The 24,825-nt window shown below is 38.0% G+C and overlaps 1 protein-coding gene across 1 annotated transcript in view; it reads left to right on the forward strand.

Moving 5' to 3' along the window:
- PDK1 (pyruvate dehydrogenase kinase 1) overlaps positions 1-24,394 on the forward strand; it is a 46,160-nt gene extending 21,766 nt beyond the window's left edge. Inside the window, exons 9-11 of the mRNA XM_081261502.1 lie at positions 12,280-12,390; positions 15,582-15,695; positions 17,729-24,394. Of these exons, the coding sequence (XP_081117628.1) occupies positions 12,280-12,390; positions 15,582-15,695; positions 17,729-17,869 (366 nt within the window). The 3' untranslated portion in view covers positions 17,870-24,394. The remainder of the gene's footprint in view (positions 1-12,279; positions 12,391-15,581; positions 15,696-17,728) is intronic.
- Positions 24,395-24,825: the final 431 nt, after the last annotated feature.

Consider the following 24,825-nt stretch of genomic DNA (forward strand, 5'->3'; position numbering starts at 1 on the left):
ACCTCTGTGTCTAATAGAGAAATCTTTAATTCTGCTACTCAGGGCTGGATAACCATACTAGCAAACATCAAGCCTACCTGCATTGGTTAGAAATAAAGGCCTTAGACTAAAACTACTCTAGCAGTCCCTTTGACAGTTATCAGGCATTTCTGTCTAAGAATCTCTTTTGTAGCCTCCAGTCTACTTATTTATGGAAGTTACATTTAACTATTATTATCATTTAAGATGTCCAGGAACAGCCGTGCTTTGGCTTTGACTGTCTTTGCTAAGTGTTTAAGATGAAGCAAGTCAAACTGACTTATGTTTCTACCTATTGTTAACAGTCAGCTAGGTCTCTGGGAAGTCCTCAGGAACTTCACAGCAGCTTAGTGCCATTTGCGCTAGGATGGGTCCAGGCCTTGCTTGACCATACGGCTTACCTCAGAAGCATCAGGGATATCTCCCTTTTCTGATGACCCTCCTCTTCACAGCAAATGCACTGACTGGCTTCCTGTCCTCCACTGGTCTCATTAATCTCCCTGATCGGGAGGTTATGTGGCCTAGAGTTGCAGAGCCCTTTGAAAAAGTTCCCTATCCCCTGATTCAGACTGACTCAGAGGGCAAGAGCCAAATTTTTAATTTTAAAACTTAATCTTAAACATCCAGCAAAATAAGTTAACAGCCTTATATTAAGGGTACTGGGCTTTAATGTCTATCTCTCTATCCTGTAGGTGGCAACTCCCTATAACTCATTATCTTAAATTAACCCAGGTTGTGTTCTTAAAGCAGTACCTCTTTAAAACATTAACAGGCGATTCTTAAACCATCTATAGGCAAACTACGAAACAAAACTAACTAGGGTAAAAACATATTTAGTCTATGTAATAGCTACCTAGAATTTTGGCAATCGTGACAAAAACCAACTTTTGGGCACAACTTTAAATGCACTAAAATCTGGCCTACTTCTTTCATAGTCACTTTCACATGCAGTGAGTTGGGACATAGAGCCTTATCTCAAGTAAGGCGGGGCTCTTCATAAGTCTTAAATCATTTTACAAAACTTACATAAATTGTTGCTCAAGTTCACATGAATATTAGCTAACACAACATAATATCATATCTAAAACATGAATTAAAGAAAGGCTGAAAGCTTTTAACCTCTTGTTGGAAAGTAGCAAAGTACTTTTGTGTTTTGCAATAAAACCTTTACATAGATTAGGCTCTCATTAACTTAAAAATACATTTAAATTGTATCTCAGTGTAAAAAGTAACATGGAACTTTACATAACTTATTGATAATAAGTACAGTTATAGAACACAAGTGATATAAATAAATTTCCAACATGTTTTTTTTTCTTTGAACCTAAAATTACCATACAACTTTAGAACACCAGCTTGTAAAGCTTCTACCTTACAGACTTGTATACCTGGAAGATATGAACACATTAGTAACATCACAATTACATTGATGATTTTATGTTAACCAAGTTTGGCTTTTAAGGAAATAACATAGCACAATTCTCTAAAACAACAGCACTTGTTTAACCAGCCGCTTAATTTCTTTAAGATTACTTGCTCAAAAACTTATTTATAACCAACTTGCACAGACCTTTTTTATCATTTACTTAAACCCTCTTAATTAGACTCTCTTATCCAGAAACACATTTTCCTTCTATTAAATCCATTCCTAGAACCTTCTAGTTTCTCTTTTCTATCTGTTAACCCCCTTCTGTTCACATCTTGAAACAATACTTGTAAACTTTTTAATTTAAGCAGAGTTAACATTTTATTAGGGCCTTTTTGAACACCTAGAAAAACTTATAAGCTTAATTTAAGACCTCCTTTTTTATCTGTTTACCAAATTTATTTTATTTTTTTTTAAAGAGAGAGTGAGAGAGGGGAGTGAGAGAGAGAGAGAGAGAGAGAGAATTTTTAATATTTATTTTTTAGTTCTCGGCGGACACAACATCTTTGTTGGTATGTGGTGCTGAGGATCGAACCCGGGCCGCACGCATGCGAGGCGAGCGCGCTACCGCTTGAGCCACATCCCCAGCCCCTGTTTACCAAATTTAAATTGAACCATTTGAATCACGTGAATCAGATATTTGGATCCATTTTTAATTTTTTTATGAGCGCTCCTCATCTGTTAATTGTCATATCACTGCAGGATATATGGACATACACACATACAGACATACCGACATACAACACATAACAACAGTGTGCACACATAACAATAATAAAGGCCTCGTAGTTTTTCGCAGATGAAATCTCCGTTGCAATGTTTTTTAAAAAAAAACTCCAGTTGATCAAAAAATAGAACTTATCAGAAAAACATTAACTTGTCTGTAGGATAAAAATCATGAGCTCAAAAAAAAACATAGAATCTAAGAAAAGGCAAAAGTCCTTTAATCTAGTTTGAGTTCCCATAAAAAGATACCTTTACCTTTTTTTTTTCCTTGGGCCTGAGTTCCAAGCTGCTTCTGTTTGCATATCAGCTTAAGCCCTGGCTAAGGTCTGGAAGGAGCAGGGAAAAACTGCTATTTTGAACAGATACTTTAGGCCTAAGGCATTTTAGCCATAAGTCATATTTCCAGGTTTGGATGTTGAAAATTATGATACAAATTTAAGAAGCAATTCCCAAAATTTTATATCTTTTTACACTAGAAAAACTTGCTCACATAAAACTGGAAATAGGATCTCTACCATCAGAAGAAATTTCTTTAGGACCTCTAAGCCACTTTCCTTGTTCTGAAGTTCCTAAAGTACCATTAAGTTACATTAAATTTGCCCACACACTACTATGTATATCTGAAATTAAGCTTTGAAAATTCCCAAGACTGTTACTAATTAATGTCATTTCAGTAAGCTAGACCAACGTTTTAATTCAACACTTTTTTCCTAAATCTTACACACAGAGAAACAGATACCAAATCATAATTTACTATCCTTGCCCAAATCAATGCACTGTATACCTAGTGAAATCTCCTTAGGCTACCCAGTTCAAAAATTGAAACTCTTTAGAACTATCTGAAATCAAACTAAACAATTGCTTAAACCCAACTTTTAACTGCAAGATAGTGCAATGCTTTAGAAACCCATTCAGATACCAGATTGTTACAATAAAAAAATTATTATTTTAGACACACATTTAACCTAGTTTATCTTTAAGAAACAATCAGACAACCAGATAAGAATATATCCCTCCAAGTTTTGAACTTTCATTTAATTATGACTCCCATCAGTGGCACCATAGACTTTCCCACGAGTGGACCAGATATTTTCACGTAGGGGCAACTATAAGTATAAAATCAAGGGTCTCAGTGTGACTGGCTTTACTGCATTCAGTGTCCCTTCTTTTTAAGTAAAACAAAGGTGGCGTAATCCTTAAGATGCAGATAAGGACCCAGGGAACTCCCCAGAGCTAAATAGCTCTGGCAGCTGCTGGGAGTCCCTTAATCTTATCTTTCACCCACAGGATCAGCTCCTCCAGTTTGGTTTGACCTTAGGCACTAGGCTTTTTTTTTTTCCTCACTTTTTAGTAGCCATCTCCCAAAATGCTCATCCTCTGCTTGCAGTTGTTTCGAGTGCTAGGCTTCCCCAAGAAAGCTGAGTGGAGACTCAAATTTGTGACTGAAAATTTGGTTCCCATCTCTAAAGCCAATTAACACCAATTTAATAATGAGGACAGGGCTTTGAGAAAAGTCAAAGCAAGATGTCAAAGTTGTTAAATCCCCAGCAGGTATCTCTATTTGCATTCAAGCCCATTACGGGAGGGAAAGAAAACATCGCTTCCCTAGTCTCAGTATTTAGCCTTAGATGGAATTTATCATCCGGCCTTGGGCTGTATTTCCAAGCAGACTCTAGGAAGACCCGTTCGCTTCTTTTGCCCCGGGATTTGGTGATCACTGCAGCCGGGGAGGGCTGTAACACTCGGGGGGTTTGGGGACCCGGTCCCTTCTATCCCCACAAGGGAGGGAGAGGGCCGGGTGCCCCCAGCCGCTTTTTTCTGCTCGCCAGCTGGACGGAGGGGGGGGGAACGCAGTCCCCTGCGGGCTCCTACTCCAACCCCACCCGCCCCACTGTGGTGGAAATACGCCCGGTGGCAGCCGGTTGCCGGCAGAGGAGGGGGAGGAGGGGCGGTCCCCCGCCGACCTCACCCCCATTCCGTCTGCCCGTCCACCGCGCCCGCTGGAGCACCCCTCTCCCCTCCCGGGAGGGGAGACGGCCAGGGGGCGGAGAGGATAGGTGGGACAGGGACAGGACAGATCCGCCATACCGCCGGACATACCCAGCGGACTACGTGGACCCCACCCATGCAGGAAGAGATTCCCAGAGGTCCTGAAAGGTTAGATCACCATGATCTGGATGGCCATGTGGCCCCGGCTGAAACGGGAGGGACTCTCCTGGGGGCCATTCAACTCCGAGGGTGGGCCACTCTGAAACGCAGGGAGACAACACAAACGTGACGCAAACGTGGACACACAGTAAACGTTTAACACAAATTCAGAAGCAAAAATTAAAGACAGACAGTGAATTCAACAGAAAGAGTTGCCGGCAAAACCAGACGGGTTGGCAGCAACGAGGGTTCATCCGCCCCTCTACACCGACGAGGGTTCATCCGCCCCTCTACCTGATGGGGGGCACCTCCGTCCCCCCGAGTCCCCCAAGGCGTCCCTTGGGGGGTGGCCTGTGACTCCCTAGCACGTCTGCCGCCACCGCCAGGGGGAGCTTACGCTCTCCACTGACAGCCACACACACACACTGCCAACCCCACCCGAGGCTCTGAGAGCTTATACCCTCTGGGGACTTACGCCCACCATTGAGCCGCCAGAGACCAAACCTGAGCGATCGAACCTGAGCAATTATGCTCTTTGGGGACTTACGCCCACCATTGAGCCACCAGAGACCAAACCTGAGCGATCGCACCTGAGCAATTATGCTCTTTGGGGACTTACGCCCACCATTGAGCCGCCAGAGACCAAACCTGAGCGATCGCACCTGAGCAATTATGCTCTTTGGGGACTTACGCCCATCATTGAGCCGCCAGAGACCAAACCTGAGCGATCGCACCTGAGCAATTGCGAAAGAAGAACAAGGGGGAGAGAAGGAGAAGAAGGAGAGGGGAGAGAGAGAGAAAGAGAGAGAAAGGCGCCTTACCCCCGAAGCAGTTCGTAGGTCTCCCTGTCCAGCGATGCGCAGTTCCCGGCCAACGCACCAAATGTAAGGGTCCGGCGAAACGTCGGAGAAAGAGACCACGAGACTAGCTTCATGCAATGGCAAGGGGGATTTATTGGATCCATTCCAGCACGCTGGGACTCTGTGCTCACTCAAGAAGGGAGAGCAGCCCAGAGCCCAGAGCAGAGGTCAAGCAGAGCTTAAGTACACTTTTTGGAGAGGGTGGGGGGCTTTGCATACATCAGAACAAATCATCATGAGGCGCGGGAAAATTGAACAACAACTCTGATACATGATTAGTCCATTCATTGGCGGGAACAGGCTGGGCAGGGGTGATTGGTCACTTCTAAATTGGGTACACATTCAAACTGATTGGTTCGGGCCCTGGGACGAACTGCACAGGGCCCTAGGCTGAATGGCCAGTAGGGCGTTGTCTTAACTATCTCAGGAATCTGGGTGTAACAGAGGAACTTAATAGTACCTAATCTTTTACATTTCAATTCAAGGTTTCCAGCTTAGAAACTTTACCCTTTCAATACCAGAGGTTCTAAGCATAGAAGTTAACTAGTGAGATCAAAATAAACACACATAAACTCAATTTACCTTTTTCTTTGACCAGGTCTGAAACGGCTCCCCCTCTGGCTCCTGCCTCGAGCCACCGGTGGGGTAGCGAGGTTTACACAAGAGACTAGCAGGAGAGAGAGAGGCAGAGCACGCCAGAGAGTGGCCTTTTATTGGGGAACAAGAAAATCAGGGGAAAATTCCATCCAATGAAGGTTGAGGGGGACAGCATTCCAAGGTCAGGATCAGTGATTGGTCTCAGGGTCAATAGTCAGTCACACCCCCACACGGACGGGCTCTCGCACCTAAAAAGGGTGGGATTAGTTCTGACACAGCTTGGCTGGAACGCCTCACACCCAGTCAGGGAGTTGCCCAATCACGTGCGAGAACGGCTTCCCACATGTGTCTGAGCTGTAGAGCACTTGCTTAGCATGTGCAAGGCCCTGGATTCAATCATCAGCACCACAAAAATAAATAAATTAAATAACTGCTTTAAAGCCTTTGTTTACTGAGTTTCCTCAGATACAGGTTTCAATTGATTAATTCCCTTCACCGTCTGGTTTTGGGGCCATACTTAATTGTTCCTTTCCATATCTTAAAATTGTAACTAATCCTGTAAAGTCCATATTTTTTTTCATGTGGCTGCTGAAGTTTAGCTTAGTGGTCTGCTCATTTAGCTTAGTGGTCAGCTAACGACTGGGCTGAGATTTCCTTAAATGACTAGAACCAGTAACTCCCAGTCTCTGTCAAGGGACTATGTGCGATATAGGAACATACCTTAAACACTTAGACAGGCAGTTGACAACTCTTCCTTCACATTTAGATCCTGTTTGCACTGAGCCTCAAGGTCAGTTAGGATCAAGAACTTAGGGCCTTCTAAGGTGTTTCCTGAGCTTATGTGTGGCCCTGGGCATGAATGTGGCTTGCTAGATTCCCAGGCTGTCACTGAGCTTTTTAAAGCCCCATGGCCTTCCCATTGACTTTTTTTTACTATGAAGAATTTTTGCTCGCCTTATTGTTGTCCCTGGCTTGTCCCCTGCCTAAGGAACATCAATCTTATTGCTTATAATTATTTTTGACAAATTTTTTCATGGATGAAGATGTGTGCAAGACTTTTGAACTGGGAGCTCAGAGGTTTGACCAAATAAAGTGTTCCCAGGACTGCCAGGCTGCTGGTTTCACACTAATGCCATGTTTTGGGGGGAGGGGGATAGGATAAGAATAGGACACCCTAAAACACCTCAAAACTCACTGTTCTTATAGAGATTTGGTTGTTTTTCTTGAATAAATGCTCCCTCCGATTGCTGAAAGCCTTTGGCTAATTTCCAGGATTCTGACAGTTGATTCTGATGATTTTTGCCTTTTTCTTGGCATCTTGTTGGGGTAGATACTCTTTGGAATTCCTTTCTCTGTAATTTTTGCTGATGATGCTCAGGCTATTTCTTTTGAGATTCCCTGTTATTTTTGCTGATGATGGTCAGGCTATTTCTTTTGAGAAGACATGTTTATTATAATTCCTCTTTTGTATGTAACCAATTTTTACTGTTTAGTTTTGTCTGTTTTAACTGATGTTCTCAAGAGTTGTTTTCAGTTGTGTTCTGAAATCGCACCATGATCTGACCCATGTGCACTTTTCTTTACCTCTTGGGCTGAACTCTAGACTATTCATTATTTCCTTGATGCTTTCCTTCCCACTGTTTCTTTTTTCTCTTTCTGGTTGCCATATCCAGAGGATGTGGGGCTTCTTGAAGTCATCGTTGATTTTTCATATCTTTTTTTCCTCCTGTTTTTTAACTTTTCTTCTATGAGATTTTTATGACTTTAAATTCCCAGCCCTTCTATTGAATTTTTATTTTTATTATCTTGTTATATATATTTAAGAATTCTTATTTTTATTATTCTTTTTCATAGTATTATATTTTAGTTTTCTTGTATTGCCCTGAGGATATAAATTTTAGTTTTTTTAAAAAATTGATTTGCCTGTGCTCTCTTGTCTTTCTTCTGACTTTCTTTTTATCTATTTATCTTTCTTGGCTGTTCTTTAATAAGGCAAAGCACAAATAAATAAGTACATAGTGAATCATTTTGCTCTAAAAATAATATGAATGTGTGTCACTTTTTTTGTAACCCAGATGGTAATGTTTCTTTTCTTGTTGTTAGTAGTGTCAGCTACTTGCCCACTGAAGTTTATTTGGTTCAGAATAAATCCGTCTGTCTTCTGTGTTGGTGCTTATAATATAAGCATGGTCTTTCTTGTTCCTTTTCTTGCTTATGTTCGTTGTGCTTTAGCACGCTAGTCTGTGGCGGCCTCCCATTGGTTGAGGTCCTCCCATCACCATATGGATACAGGTTCACTGAGTTCTTAGGCACTCAGCAGAGATTCTTTCTGTGCTGGTAGACAGACTTTGCTTAGGGACTCTGTTCATTTAATGTAAAGAAATGTATGTAATCACCCAGCAATTCCACTCCTACATATGAAGCCCAAAGGATTGAAAACAAGTATTTAAGCAAAAACTTATATGTGAATGTTCATAATATCACTATTTATAATAGTCAAAAGCTGAAAACAACCCTAAGATTCATCAACCAAGGAATAGGTAAGGATTGGGGAGTACTTTCTAGCCACGTGGAAGGTCCTGGGTTTGATCTTTAGCAATACAAAATAAATATATAAATAAATAAATAAACAAACAAAAATAAAAATAGAACAAATAGTTCAACAAAGCTGGGTATAGTGGCACATACCTGTAAATCCCGATTACTTGGAAGGCTCAGGTAGAAGGATTCCATGTTTGAGGCCAGCCTGGGCCAACTTAGTGAGACTGTCTCAAAATTTAAAAAGGGATGGGGATGTATCTCATTGTTAGAGCACTTGTCTAGCATACATGAGGAGGCTGTAAGTTTGATCCTTAGTATCACGCACACACACAAAACTAGTAAACTAAATGTGGTATATAAACTATATGTGATAGGATATCATTTGGCAGTAAAAGGAATGAAGTATTGATATATGTTGTAAGATAGATGTTACCATATTAAAAACGCTATGCTAAGTGAAAGAAACCAGCTGCAAAAGGCCAAATTATGAGGCACATTTATATGGAATATTCAGAACAGACAAATACATAGGGATAGAAAATAGATTAGTGATTGGCCAGGGGTGTGTTAGAAACACTGAGGTACTACAAGAAATCAAACACGTCTCGAAAGTGGGTGGACAAGGCAAACTTCACTTCTGCCACAAAGGCACACTAAGGAACCTGGCTAGCAAGCACCCCTAGATGGGTGGTGCGCCTGCTTGTATCCCTAACCCAGCACTCCCCCTTGCCTGATAGAGGAGCTAAGGGTTATAATCTACATCATTAGCCAATTTTAAAATTGGGGTGGGCAAAGGGAAGGGCTATAGTTAAAATAGCTACAATTGGATATTACATCCCAATTAAGGTTAAATACTATATTCTAAAAATGGACCACTGAACTTTCTATTTCTCACAGGTGTGATAGCTAAGGGTTCTAGGGTTTCTTCCTGAGGTGATGAAAATAACCTAATATTGACTGTGGTAGGGGTTGGACTTTAAGAACCATTGAAATGTATACTTTAAATGAGTAAATTACATGGCATGTAATTTATATCTCAGTCACACTTTTTAAAATAAAATAGAAAGTATTATTAGGGTCTTGAAATGATGGTTCTGGAAGCCACTGTAGAAACCTGCCTGTATTAGGCTCTGCCTCCATACTTTGCTCTTCCTCCTCACATCTAGGGTCGTATGAGTTCATCTCCTCTCACAGTCTCTCTTTGTATGTTAAGTGATCACTGTAACTTTCTTCAGTACAGCTTCATCCCCTTTACTTACCCTGGATTTTCAAAGTTAAGGCCTAGGCTTTGTTTTGTTTTGTTTTCTATTCTTTTAACAACAACTTGTTCATATTATTGACATTTTCCATCTTTTATCCCTCTTGCTAAAAATCTTATGGATAAGTTGTTTTTTTTCTGTCTTATAACCCTAGCTATTCTTTCAGATTTTGTGTGTGGTCTATACTAAATAATATGAGTTTTAGTCACGTTTTTTTTTCTCTTATGTCTTCTTTTTTTTTTAAGCCATATGTATTTTCAATTAAAATGTACATGTCTTGATTCATTCACTGCTGGTGATTTTACAAACTTGACAGTGTAAAGGCTGTTGGCTAAGAGACTGCAGGAGTTCTGACATGTACAGGGCTAGAAAATGCCCTGGCTTAGAGCTGTCATCAAGTCAGTAGTGGTTCCTTTCCTCTGGGCTTGAAATTCACATGAATTAGCCCAGGGAGCCCAGTGTTATGGAGAACAGGAAGTTAGAGATCGCAGCTCTTTGTAAGATTACATTGAAAAGTGGTGATTTTTGTTCACTCTAGAGAAAAACTTCCAAAATAATTGGCAAGTTTTTCATCATCAGCCTTCCTATTGGGTTACTTACCTCTTTCATTGTCCCTTTCTTGACAAAGGCTTATATTTACATTCTAGATGTTTCTTCTCCAAATTATTTATTATTATTATTATTATTATTATTATTATTATTTTACTTTGTGGTATGAGGGATTGAACCCAGGGACACTACCACTGAGCTACATCCCCAGCCCATTTCCAGTCTTATTTTGAGACAGGGTCTCACTAAGTTGCCCAGGCTGGCCTCAAACTCGGAATCCTCTTTCCTTAGTCTTGTGAGTAGCTAGGATTGCAGGTGTGTACTTTTAAAGTTCCTATGGCTTAGTTTGCCCCTTTCCCCACTTGGAAATGCTGCTTGTTACAATCCACTGTCCTTAATGCTCAGCTCCTGTGGTGCTGTCAGGCAGCTGACAGCTTGTTTTTTACCTGCCACATTGTTGCAGTCTCTCTGACCAGAGGTTAATTAAGGAAAAGCAGGAAATATTTATTCAAGTCTACCTTTTTATCTTAATATCTATTCTAATATGTTGTTTACTTACTTAATATTTACAGAACACCAACACTCCTTACTTATGTTACCAGAAAATATGCAGCAGAACATTGCATTAAAGCACAAATAAAACAAATCAATGAATTTCTGAAAATACCCAGAGCTCTCTGTTCGTCTTACTAAAATAAGTCACTTTACAAGACTTTGAATTCATAGCCAAGAACAATTTCAAGCATAATGCTATAAACAAGTTCTTAATAAAATTTTTATCTACTTTTATACTATAATTAGTTTTAGATATATTAGAGATAGATCTTCAAATGATATTTCAAATCAGATTTTATTTTAATTAAAGATTAAAATAGGGCTGTAAAGTGCTTATCTAGCTTGTTCAAGGCCCTGGGTTTGATTCCTAGCATCACAAAATAAAATAGAATTAAATTAAATTAAAATAGCTATATAATATCTATTTTAAAATAGTATCCGCATACTGTAAAGATTTTAAATAATTAAAAACTGAACTAGAACTCAGCTAAACTTTATAAATATATTAACTATATACATGTGTTAAAAGCTTATTTGTTTGTACATTAACATGGTAGGTAATAGAATCAATTCTAATTTTGTGACAAAGGATAGTAGCCATAGTAGATTAAAATATAATCTGTACTACAGCTAAGAAAATGAGTCCATATTAACTGTAAAGGAAAACAGTAAAAATAATGTGTAAATAACTTACCCAGTTCAGTCTATGATGTGATTATTTGAGTTGAAAATGACATATGAATAATATAAAGACCTATGTACCTTACAACTCACCAGAAAATTATCCAGTGTCCTGTTTTATAAAACTGCTTTTAGATGTGACCACAATGAGGTATTTTTGGTTTTTTCCCTATAAAATGAAAATTGTACTTTTAAAAAAATATAATAAAAGTAATCATGAAAAAATTCAGAATTAAAAACAAAAAAGAAGAAAATCAACTTCTCCAAAGCAAAGATTATATATCATTTTAAGGCCTTTGTTATGAAATAAGTTTTACAAAATTTAGATTTATTATTACTATTTCCTATCTTGCTCGTTGCTGCCTAACAATATTCTGTAGACTTCTCTCATGCCAGTACAACTAGTTATATGGAACATTTAGATGGCTATTTTAGAATGTTCTTTACTTAACTAATCTTCTCTTTAGGTTGCTGTCCAGTCTTAGCTACTTGAAGCTGTGATGGATGTTCTCTTACTTTTCTGTTTATTTTCTTAGGATGAATTTCTGGAAGTGTCATTGTTGGATTAAAGTGTACTTGCATTTCTAATTTGATCCTAGTTATTCTACTGCCTACCAGAAAGGAATAACAACTTGATTGTTAATTCAGGATGGGTTTAGCTTGTGCCCAATTCTGATAGTGAGACTTCAGGAAATATGTACAGCCACAGTGATGAATTATATATTAGAATTTCACATAGTAGAGAAGTTGTTATGTTAGCTACACCATGAGGGAAATGCTGTTTGCAGCTTGGACTGTGTGGTATTCATTTTCAAAAGCAGTAGTCTTCTACTAGCAGTTAAACTGTGACACTGTGTCTGTGTTGTTATTTTGCTGTTGATGAGACTTGGTCATAGAGCATGATCCTTTCTTATCTTAGATGAGTGACCGAGGAGGTGGTGTTCCTTTGAGGAAAATTGACAGACTCTTCAACTACATGTATTCAACTGCACCCCGGCCTCGTGTGGAGACTTCCCGCGCAGCGCCCCTGGTATGTGACCCAGAAATGAATGAAATGTGGTTTTGTGAATTGCTTCTGGCAGCCTCTGACTGCTGGATAAACCAGTTAAACAAATGGTATAGGGTGCTCCACAGGGAAGAAGGGGAGCTCTTAAAACAAACACCTTTCTCTAAATTTGAACAGACAGTCTTCTGGAATACTGATTTTTTTTTTTTAAATTGAAATTGATGAAGGACAGATTATTATTTTGAAGTTCTTGTTGCCAGGCTTGATAGTAATATAATAGCAAATTTCTATATGATAAACCATATTTTGATATACTATTTCTAATGTGAAAAATAAATTACTGGTTTTAGTAGTATTTGATCAACATAGATTTAATCTGTAATGTTGATTTTTTTTCCTTAAATATCTATAATTAAAAAGAGCTCATATTCTAGACTTAGAAATAAGACTGAAATTCTGATCTGTTTAATCACCAGTGTGATAGGCCTAAATTATAATTATTTTAATGCTGTTTTTGTTGATCTTAGGCCCCCCAAACAGCACTTTGCCAAATATTCTGTAATTCTAGAAGAATTCTCTTATCCCAGGCTTTGACACTTCTCTGGCATATATATTAGCAGCAGACTGTAATGTATAAGAAGGACCTATTTTAGACCTTTCCTAGGAAATTACCAGAAGGACTTAATTCTAATAGTTCTACTTGTTACACAGCAGATATTCTGTGACTATATAGTAAAATAGTTTGCATCTTGCCAAATTGAAATGATCCTTAAGGAATGTGCTTCTCCACTTGAGATGTTGCTCCCATATATCAAGTGTCAAATGTAGACGATAAACAGATGTCCTAGAATTCTAACTTGAAGAAGAAAGTAGGCAGATATTGTAGAATTTCTGTGGAGCATGGCATAGTGAATAGGTCCAGACTCTGGTTCCTGACTTCTTGGGGCCACTTCTGGAACCAATTATCGTATCAGCCAGGATCCCAACAGCAGAGACATGTAGCTCACTCATTATGATAATTCACAGAAGGATTATTTACAAGGAAGCTGGGTTCCTGTACATCCTAACCACAGCCCAGAAGTGTGACCTTTTGGGAACCATTTATTGAACTTATAATGCCCAGTTTTCCCAGCTTGAAAATGGAGTTAATTGTGAGGATTAAGTGAATTAATATATGTAAAAAATGCTTTCTATAGTGTCTGGCACATAATAAATAACATGCAAGTATTGGTTCATGATTTATGTGGATTTTTTGGGAAATGGGAGGCTTGACAAAGGGCAGACGTCCCTCTGTGTCTCTGCAGCCTTGGATGGGGCAAGACTGTTTATTAGACTCTTATGGAGCCTCCCTCCTGCTGCCTTCATACTTTGTCATGGACCCAATCAGCAAGCATGGGGTAGGGGTGGGGGGTGCTAGCTGGAGAAAGGTTGTCGTATAAACACGGGTAACGTTCTTGTTCACCTGATTATGGAGAGCTTCCTCCACAGGAATGCCTGCTAGTGGGCATTTGCATGGACAGAACAACTCATACCATAAGCCCATTCAGAGAACTGATAAGCTGCCAGGCCAGCTTATCAGTTAAGAATTTTGTTCTTTCTGAGTCCATGACAAGCCAGCCAGCCAGCCTTTTTGCCCCTGACCATGCTGTTGGGATTTCTGTCTTTCAGGCCCTCTCTTGCTTCCATAAGGGTTACAGTGCAGGGCAGCCCACTATGGACTGGTACAAGCATACTGCTTAGATCCATCAGGGCTAGGCCCATGCTGGTTTTCTTCTCTTGACTGTTCATGAGAGACACCCCATGAATCCTCAGGTGTAATCAGTGGAGAAGCAGTGATAAAGTGGGTCAGGTACCCTAGGAGCCTAAGCTACCTACTGGTGTGTTTTCTTGGGGCCATTTCTGGAACCAATTATCATATCAGCCAGGATCCCAATAGCAGAGACATGTAGCTCACTCATGATAATTCACAGAAGGATTATTTACAAGGAAGCGGGTTCCTATACATCCTAACTCATGCTTATATGATTAGTCTCTTTGTAAATAGGCCTTCTTTATTATAAAACTGTCACCACTGTGGATCAAAAGAACTGAAAGATGCAGTTAGCAGAACCCAGAAGTGGGGAGAGTTGCAGAGCCTCTCTTGACTCTGGAGGAGAAGCATCCTACCCAAGGCCCCTCACACGGAAGGAACCAGGGAAAGGAATACCCTTCCTTTTCTCCCTCAGACCCCCTGCTGGGTTTCCCAGTGACAGGACTTTCTGGAAGCAAAGGGCACAAGCCTCCATTGACATAATCTCTTTAGGTCAGCCTCCCAGAGCAGAGATAAGTGTGTAAATTTCAAACAGTTCTGGTTAGAAAAGTCAACTAATAGTTGCTAGAAAATGTAGAAGCCAGAGCCTGAATTTGTTAACAGCACTCTGATTCCTGAGTCCATATAAACTTTTAATTAACACACCCTATGGAATGTCACTGAACATGATATTCAGTAACAAAAACTGTTTTACCTACATCCAAGGATTTTATGTTATATGACAAGAGTTATTAGTAGGATTTATTGGAGGCCAGTACAGATACTGGGAATAGGATGAACAGACACAGAAGTAAACATTGAAATAACATAAGGAGATGTGGTTCTGCTGGATGGGAAAGTGGGAAGCGCATCTCCTTAAGGGCCTTGAAAGCCCTTGTTAGAAGCTTGCTTTTTTATCTCTATGGCAGTGAGTGGGGATGGTAGGAGTGGGGGTGAAGTTTTTAAGTAAGGAAGTGACCTGTCAGTGAGATTTAAGAAAGTAGACCTATTACAGGTGATCTCCAGGTTTAGAACACAGGCTGGAAATTCATGGTGTGGAATCATGAGATATGTCTAGTAAGGCTTTTCTTCTGCTTTTCAAAAGATAATGAGTTTTACGTAGTCTTGCCAAAAGCAGTTTTTGAGTACCCTAGAGGAGCCTAGCAAAGAAAAACAAATATGATTTTCCAGACCTCCATAAGTCATTTTATAAAAAGAACAACAAGTTTTAAATAACCAGAGGGGATCAGCTAATGTAGTACTCAGCTAAGCTTCAGCTTAATCAATTAATTAATACCTACATACTAACCAATCTGTCAGGTACACGTTCTGCTAGCCCTGGGGTACTCAGTGGTGTTTATTTTAATTAGAAAAGTATTTCAGTATGTGGCTTTCTGAATAGAATTTTGTTTTTCTCATCAAACAGGCTGGTTTTGGTTATGGATTGCCCATATCACGTCTTTATGCACAGTACTTTCAAGGAGACTTAAAGCTGTATTCCTTAGAGGGATATGGGACAGATGCAGTTATTTACATTAAGGTAATAACTATAATCTTCTTGATTTAATACTTCTTTGGAGTTTAAAAAAGGTGCCAACATTTAAATGTAATGAAATGTTATTTTACCTCATGCTGTTAAAGTACAAAAAAACATTTACATGGGATGTCATCCATTTGACAGTTGATCCCCTGGTCTCTGGGGACACAAGCATTCGTATTTGTCATGATCAGGACTGTGCTTGTTAACAGGAAAAAACTGGGTTAAAGGAGGGAAAACTGAAGTTACATATCACACAGCATTCATTTCAACATATAACCTATTGATCCACCTATCTTTTGACACACTTCCAGGGCCTTTTCTTTGCATAGAGTCTGCAGATTGGAGTGTCACATTGTCTTTCTTGAACAGGCTATACTTTCGGTTCATCGTTTTGGTTTCTTTAAACAAGGAAACAACCAATGGCATAATCTTTTTGGATTTCTATGCAGTCCTTTAAAGATAGCATCTGACGCCAAGTTGACCAAAATTTTTATGTGCCTTTCCTTTGCAAATCTTTCCAAAGCTTGTATCTTAGTTTTTAAAGACATCCTCCCCTGTTTTTTGCATGTTGTTAATGTAATATTTGATTAAATTTTACAATGACAGATGTAATTGCATAAACAGATTTGGAATAAGCGTTGGTGACTCTTGGTTGAGCATATATTGCTTATCTGGCAGAACAGTAGTGCTTGGCTTACTGGCCTTGGGTGTTAGATGTGCTTATAGAAGTTTCAGTAGATTTTACTGGTATGCAGAAGCACAGAGACGCATCACTAGTTAAATAGCACTGAACATGGTGGCTCATGCCTATAATCCCAGTATCTTGGGAAGTGGGAGGCAAGAGGATTGCAAGTTCAAGACCAGTCTCAGCAATTTAGTAAGGCCCTAAGCAATTTAGACCTTGACTCAAAATAAAAATAAAAATAACTGGAAATAAAGCTTAGTAGTAAAGTGCTCCTGGGTTCAATCCCCAGTACAAAACAAAAAAAGCACTGGGTAAGTGGCAGGCTGTTGGTGCCTAGTTATTTGGTGATTCTAGTTGCTTTTATGGCCACTAGATGGCACCTATTTTATAGGAAATGCAGAAGAAGTTATGTGAGAAAAATAAACATATAGGTAAAAGGTTTTTAGTTCCATTTTGGGGGAAAAAATAGAAGATAGTAAATCTTACTAAATCATTAAAATCATCAATATCAAAAACTTTAGTTTGCACTCTCAGGGTGAAATTTCTAGTTCATTATTTTCTACATCTTAAGGGATGCTGGCACCCTGAATTTGAAATTTTAAAAAAATCCTAACTTGAAGAAAATAGCAAGAATGCCATTTATCTCAGGTTCCAGTAGTTTACATGAAGCTGAAGTAGAACAGTGAATTGATGGTAATGAGATAGCGAAACTTTAAATTAAGCATGATGCAGAAATCACATGTGGTGTGATTGAAATTGCTGGCTTTAATGGCAGAAGAAAACACAAGACCAAACCCAGGACGAAGAATTGTTCATGCAGAAGCCAAAGTGCCTTAGACATAGTTTTATATTTATTGATAATGTTATGATAAATTTTTTATTGTACAGTGACTGTACTGAAAAAATATTTTTTCAGTATTAACTAAAATAGATCTCATTAAATCTATGTACATATATTAAAGTACATATTAAGGTATGTGTATCAAGTTTTTTTTTGGTTTTGCAGTTAACTGACTTTTTCAAGTAGCCAACTTCTGGTCTGGCTTGTGTTTTGTAAGAAGCATCTACTTGTGTAAAATTTGAATCCAGCAGCTTCCAGGTGACCTGGGAAACAACAGTCTCAATCAATATGCACATTGATTGGTGCCACAGTTTTAGTAAACAACCTGTTTCCAATATGTACACTTTAAAATGTATACATACATAAAGCAAAATATGTGGTGGTATTATGATATGATTAACAGTTGAGTTCTATTGAATTTGTAGTACGTTTTTTGCTGTTCTATGTTTTCTCAACTAATGAGTTCTCAAAAAATGCCAGACTTAGAGTTTCTGCTTTTTTTTTCAGGCTCTGTCAACAGAATCGATTGAGAGACTCCCCGTGTATAACAAAGCTGCCTGGAAGCATTACAACACCAACCATGAAGCTGATGACTGGTGTGTCCCCAGCAGAGAGCCAAAGGACATGACCACGTTCCGCAGTGCCTAAGGGCGCTTGAGACGCTAGGAAAGTCCAGTGTGGTTTTTGTGTTACATTCGAAAGGGATGGTGTTCACAACTACATTATACCAAATACTTCATGTGTCATTTTCACAGTTAACTCATTGGGTAGAATAAATGGAAACTGAATTCCATTTGTGCCTATTAAATCTCCTAAGGATAAAATTATACCTATTTTACACATATATTTTCACAGTTAACTGAACGTATTTTTAAACAGTTGTAGTTATGGTCAATTTTCTTCTTATGGTAGACTTCAGAAGTGTGGAAGTCTTGATTTCTCACAGGAAGCTGTGTAGTTTTTTAAAGAAATACTTTACATTTATGTCTATTAGAAACATTTTTTGAATAATATTCATTAGCTGGTTAGTCATCTTTCTGTTATTTGGAGGAGTTCTGCCATTCTTTATTGAGTAGTCACAATAAGATGGTCTTCAAGTTTTTCAGTGCCCAACTATAGGTAAAGCAGAACATAGTTGTCAATGTAGTCACAGCCACCATAGCATCTGCATCCATTGTCTTAGCTCGGAAGTTAATTGATTGTTTTATTATAATGGATTGTAATGACTGGTTCCCTGTGAATCTAAGCCAAGATCAGGGGTAGTATGTCCTGAGTATGCTTAAGATTAATGTAAGGAAAAATTTTATATTAAAAACAAAACTAGCAGGTACTAAAATTATAGAAAATAAATTGAGGGTAAAGCAGTGAGTCCCCAACACTGAACCAATTAGTTGTTGAGATTACCTGGGGGAGCTTTTTGAAAACAGTAGAGTTTTTCTGGGTCCTACTCCACACAGATTGAATCAGAACCTCTAGGGCTGGAGCCCAGAGATCACACACTTCCAGATGAGTCTGATGCCTGGCCTGTTTAGAACCACTCTTTCAGGATGAGTAGTGGTGATGCTAGATTTGCTAAAGTAACAGATCTTTAGATTTGGGTTTCCACTTATTTGAAGGTCAGATTTCTAGACTTTAGGAGAGACATTGAATCTCAGGTCTGGTGTAGTTAGGGGTATGATGAGACACAGAAGAGAAGGATTGTAGGAGAATAGTCAGGTAACCAGTGGGTTACCTTGTTTTTAGTTTGTTTAAGTGATTACAAAAAATATGTATATTTTCTAAAATCCAGATTTTGAGGAAAATCAGTTTGGGCTTCTTACAGCAATCCATTGCATTTGTGTGGTAATTTGTAATTTACAAATGCTTCATTATAACTTTATTGGTCTTTAAAACGAAGAGCTGTAGTGCAGGTGTTATCATCCTGGTTTTCACTCACAGTGACTCAGAATCACACAGAATTAGAACCAGAGCCCAAGTTGTCCCCATGGATTGCCCCATTGGTGGGTCCAGGAGTCTTTGAAGTTTGTATCTCACCTTCTTTTAAGGGAACAAGGAAATACATTGAACATAAATTTTGAAGTAAAAATTTAAATATTTAAGCATAGCTTCATTACTTAAATGGAGAGTGTTTATTATCTGCAGAGTATATTGAGTTGAAACACCTCATTCTTAAAAGGATTATGTGAGATTGACAATTCTACGTGTCTTATACATGTGTCAAATTATCACATTATGTCCTATAAATATGAATGATGTTTTTTAAAAAGCCAAGTCACACAGCACAAAATAGACTTTCTTGAACCTGTCAGAAACTAATTACATAAATTTGTGGATTGGGAGGGGTGTTAAAGGGCAGTTAGCCCAGTGCCCTCATTTAAGAGATGAGGGTCCTGAGACCCAGAGGACTTATCTTTGGCAGGATTTAGCTAATCTGACCAAATATTGGAAAAATAGATACCTTACCTAATCTACTGTTCCTTAATCAAGGGTTTTATAAGAAGCAATAGGATGTGTTAATGCATGACTTGTGTTAATTCAAGGTATTATAGTTTTTTAGCTTTAAATTAATTTTTTCTTGTAATGAATATTTTAGAATCCTTTGAATTAAAATATTCACTTTCTTTCCTAAATGAGACATTTGTACAACTAACATAAACTTGATATTTTTACTTCGGAAATATTTTTCCCTTCCCCACAAAAATTAGTTTTTCTCTATTTAAGAGCTAAGAAATTGTGTTTTCAAAGGAAAGTGAAATTACTTTCCTTTTGCTTCTTTTAAAGGTACACAGCTTTTTTACTGTTATTGTGGTAATAGACAGAAAATTGCATACAAAAAATATTTTGGGAGAGTTTTTTCCTAGTTGGTTTTAAATCATTGAGCTACCTGAAAGGTTTTTAGATTCTTAAAATGAGCTATTTTGTCTACCAGCATTAATGTTATGCAGCGTGGATATAAAAATATATTGAAGGTCAGGAAGTAGATACAAAGTAATTTTTATAACCTGGGCAGTTAATGAATGTGCCAACAGTTTTTAGGATGAGATAACAAAACTATTCTGCCCTCTACTTAATATCCTGGCAGGCTTTTGATGTCTTCATACCTAATAGTGATCTCTTCCTGTACTGTGAGGTTTTTACATAAAAATATTTAAGTGAAAGTCTACCATATTATTTTATACAATGTTTTCTGTGTGGTGATAAACTGAAAACATGGATCAACTCTTATTTTGGAAATAAACTGAGTTAATTTAGATTTTTAAAAATATAATCATGTCTTTTAAATAGGGTTCTCTTCCATGGAGGCTCAATATTCTGTAAACATTTAAAAATTCATAGTGAAGTGGCTTGTACTAAATCTCACTATTTTCAATAGGAGAACTATTGGGAATTTAGATTTCCAGTGTATATTGTCATGGAGAAAGTAAGAGAAGTGTGTCTGGTTTGAGTTTTTTTAGATTTTTCATTATCCAAACTTACCACAGGTGACTGACTTATTGCTTAAATGGAGATCTGTTGTGTGATTTTGAAAGCTACAAATAAATTTGAAATTTGAATAACTTTCACAGTGTAAGTAATTATAGGAAAGGTCTTAATTTAACCAGCACTACCTTGTACTTATACCAGTTGAATATCAGAACTAAACTTCCTAGTCAAAGACAGATCCTATTCCTCATTGATAGAATATAGGAACCACGAATTCTCTTCAATGTTGAAACCAGTAAGTTCCATAATGGAACTCCAGAGGGGAAACAGTTAGTTTTATGGTCTCACTGTGGTTTTGTGAATGGCTAATCAGAGGAAACCAAGTCAGTCAACCAATTTCAGTTTATACCTTTAATTGTACATAATGTGAAGCTTCAAAAGATGGATAATCAGGGATGAGTTAAGTGGTTGGCAAGCACTGCTTTTGCTGGAGGAACTTTTCATCATGTATGATTAACTTCAGGCTTCAGGAATTAATTTTCTTACAGTCAGATCCCATACACTTGAAAAATAATATGATTAATGACATGTGAAGGATTTTTTTGCATGTAGGAACACACCACTAGTTTGCTTAGTTCTGGCATTCCTTTTTATTTTTTTCCTGGTGCTTAAGGTTGAACCCCAGGCTTTATGCATGCTATGCAAAGCACTCTACACTGAGCTACATCCCTGCCCTAGTTCTGGCATTCTGAAACTATTGTGCCATTTATCCAATTTATATGTTTGAAAAGAAGAATTAAATATACTACCTACCTTTTTTCTAGAATCTTCACATTTCTTCAGCAGTTATTAACTATAGGTTTTTAAGACCAGAAGGCAAAATTGTCAGTTTTGGATGCAAAACTTTACCCTTTTTGTTAACTTGAAAAGGCTGTTAGGGAATAGCGACGGCTAGTTTTTACTTTTTTAAGTCAAACATTCTTGAGCAAAAATATACTGGTTTTGCTCCAGTAAGGTAAACTCCCATGTGAGAGTTGTCTTCCTTCAGGAATTATTTTCTGAGAGTCCAGAAGCACACTGCCTGTAGTTGTCACAGAGAATATTGTCAGAAATTTTGTAGTTGTGATTGGAATGTTGCTAATTACAATTAATTAAAACTACTGAAAAGTCCTTTTAGGAAACAGCTTATGAGTCCAGGACATTTGTAAAGTTTAACTCAGGTCTCTTAGATTTCTCATCATGGGATTGCCATTACAGAACTGTCTAAAAATCCAATTACCAAGCCAGGAGTGGTAATGCATGCCTGTAATCCCAGTGACTTGGGAGGCTGAGGCGGGAGGATTGTGAGCTCAAAGCCAGCCCCAGCAACTTAAGGAGGCCCTAAACAACTCAGTGAGACTCTGTCTCTAAATAAAATACAAAAAAAAAAGGATGGGGATATGGCTCAGTGGTTGAGTGCAGCTGGGTTCAATTCCTGGTGCAAAAAAAAAAAAAAAAAGTGACCAATTACAGTACTGTATGAAAATATTTGTATGAAATTATGTGTCCAAAACTTTACTTCAAAAATGATTCTTCTGTAATCATACTCTATGGTTCGTCTGTAATTGTGAAATACAGTAGGAGAAGAGAATAATCATTTTTATATTTACAGTATGAAAACATCTGATTTAATATGAATCATTTCTTTTTATCTTTTTACTATCTGTATGTCTAATGCCCACTGTACAGTAGGCACTTATAGTTGTAAATCTGGCAAATGCATAATGATAATTTAACATTGTGTCCATTCTCAAAATGATATTTTAAGCAAAAGTGAATCAGCATGGATAATAACCAACATAAGGAAATGTAGTGAAAGGATAAAATACAGACTAAAGAGAACTTGGAGGTGTAGCAAAATAGCACTACTAAAGCTGTGGGTATATTTTAAAGTACAAAGAAATGAGTAAGCAAACAGTCCCCATGATGGGCCAGGAGAAGCCACAGCTGAGGCAGCAAGGAGCTGATGATGCCCCTTGAGCTTTGTGAGCTGCATCAGAAGGATATTTCAGACAAAGTCCTAACAAGGAAAGAAAAAAGACCCAAGTGAACAGTATTTAGATTTTTTTTTAAAGAGACACAATTATAAATACAGATTTTAAATAATTGTGAGAATACTATAAACTTGATAACAAAGTTTTTGGAAGTATAAGAAAAAGAAATGGATCCATTTCTGGAAAAACAAGTGTTACCAAAGTTCAGCTAAGATCTTGGCAGTCTAAAACAACCAAAAGCCAGTAAGAAAATGTAATCAGTAATCGCAATTCCACCTCATCAAAAGAAAGTTTAAAGGGCGAATTCTGGAAAAATATCAGTGAACAGATAATTTCTGTCATGTAGAAGTTCTTAGGGAATAGAAAGGCGAGGAAGCCACCTACCCCATTTTCTAAAATTAGCCATAAATCTAAAATGGAACAAGGACAGTATGAAAAATTAATTTATAGACCAATCTCATTTATGAACATATATGGAAAAATTGCTGATAAAATGTTGGTGCGTTGAGTGTAATAATCTATAAGAAATAATGTGTCATGCACCAAGGTAGGTACTTCCCAGGGATGCAAGGATGTTTCAGTATCTAAAAATTGTATAACTTATCATGCTTCAGATTAAAGTAAAAAATCATGATCACCTCAATGAAGACAGTAAATTCAGTATTTATTATTATGGGAATGGTTTAGTTGTAATTACAAGTGCTTCACTCACACAGGCCTCTGTTGGGCATTACAGTAAGCTTTAAATAGTGTTGGCCAAACGTAAGGCAGATGTACTGGAATTGTCTGATTGGTTCGGGTCCATTACATCTTTGCCATAGAAAGTTGGATTAGCACTATGTCAGCAAATGACCAACATTTGATTTCAATTCAGAAAGTCAGGACGGTGCTGTGTGTGAATGCTATGACAAGGACACTTGGAGCTTCCAGAGATGATTCTTAAGTGATAACGGAAAACATCCAAATGGGAGCTTCTCTGTCTTTGAAGGGGGAACCTAGTGGTGCTTGATCAAGTACCTTTAAATCAAGGTAAAAAACAGCTTTTATTCCTTTTCAGTGTAAACATTGGACCTTTTTCTCTAAAGAAGTCGTGTGCAAATAACAATGTTCCAGTCAATGTGGCCCCAAAAGATGATATAACCTGGAGACACTGTAGTCATCTTAGTCAATCTGATAAAATCACCTAGACTCATTTCTTAGAATCATTTCCATTGTTAAGCCATGCATGACTGTATCATATTAAACCCAATCTAAAATTTTATTTACTGTAAGGGTGTGGCAATTGAGCACACAAGTAAAAACATTCTTGTCATACCCATCTTAAAATAGTGCTGAGAAAGCCATGGGGGGGACAAAAGTGCTCAGGTCACAGAAGATTACTTCAGGAACTGCTCTGCCAGGATCATCCAGAAAAATAGCCTGCCTTATCTTTAAGACTATATATGTTTTTTTCTTAGCAACTGTCCACAGAACTTCCATCTATCAACTTAAGACTAAATTTACATGGTAAATGCTACTGTCCCCCAGTCAGAGCTCACCAGATCAACCAAGCACTGAAAGTCCCAATGTGCTTTCTTCATAACTGGATTTTTCTGTCCTAAGGAAATCCCCAACTTTTACTTTTAACTCTGGATCTACCAGAGGACTCTCCAGCCTGTGCATGTCTACTGAACTGTAATCCTACTCTTCATTCCCAAATAAAAGTTAATTTACTGGAGATTCTTCTCTGCATTTCTGTTTGGCATTGACAAAAGGAAATAAGATTGTATTCTTTTTTCAATTATTTTTTCTCAGCATTCTAAGTGAACTGAATTTGATTAATTGTGATCTAAGTATTGCTGCTGCCAGTGCAGAGATGCCTACTACACTAGATTCTGAACAACGCCCCCCCCAAAAAATAAAAAAAATCAAAGGAAACATCCCTGGATATAAAGTTTATAAAATGGGCAGTATGTTTTGTTAGATGCTCATCTTTATTGGCAGGATGCTCATCTTTATTGGCAGGACTATCCTGCTGTTTGTATTGGCACATTGCCCCAAAAGTAAACTGAATTATCCATTAACAAATTTGAATAGGCCCTGTGCTAACCTCAGTCTCCTGATGCTGAGTAAAAGTCAGGATAAGCACTCACTTTTAATTTGCAGCTT

Source organism: Spermophilus citellus (assembly GCF_964194105.1).
Source record: "Spermophilus citellus genome assembly, chromosome: 11".
NCBI classification, from domain to species: domain Eukaryota; kingdom Metazoa; phylum Chordata; class Mammalia; order Rodentia; family Sciuridae; genus Spermophilus; species Spermophilus citellus.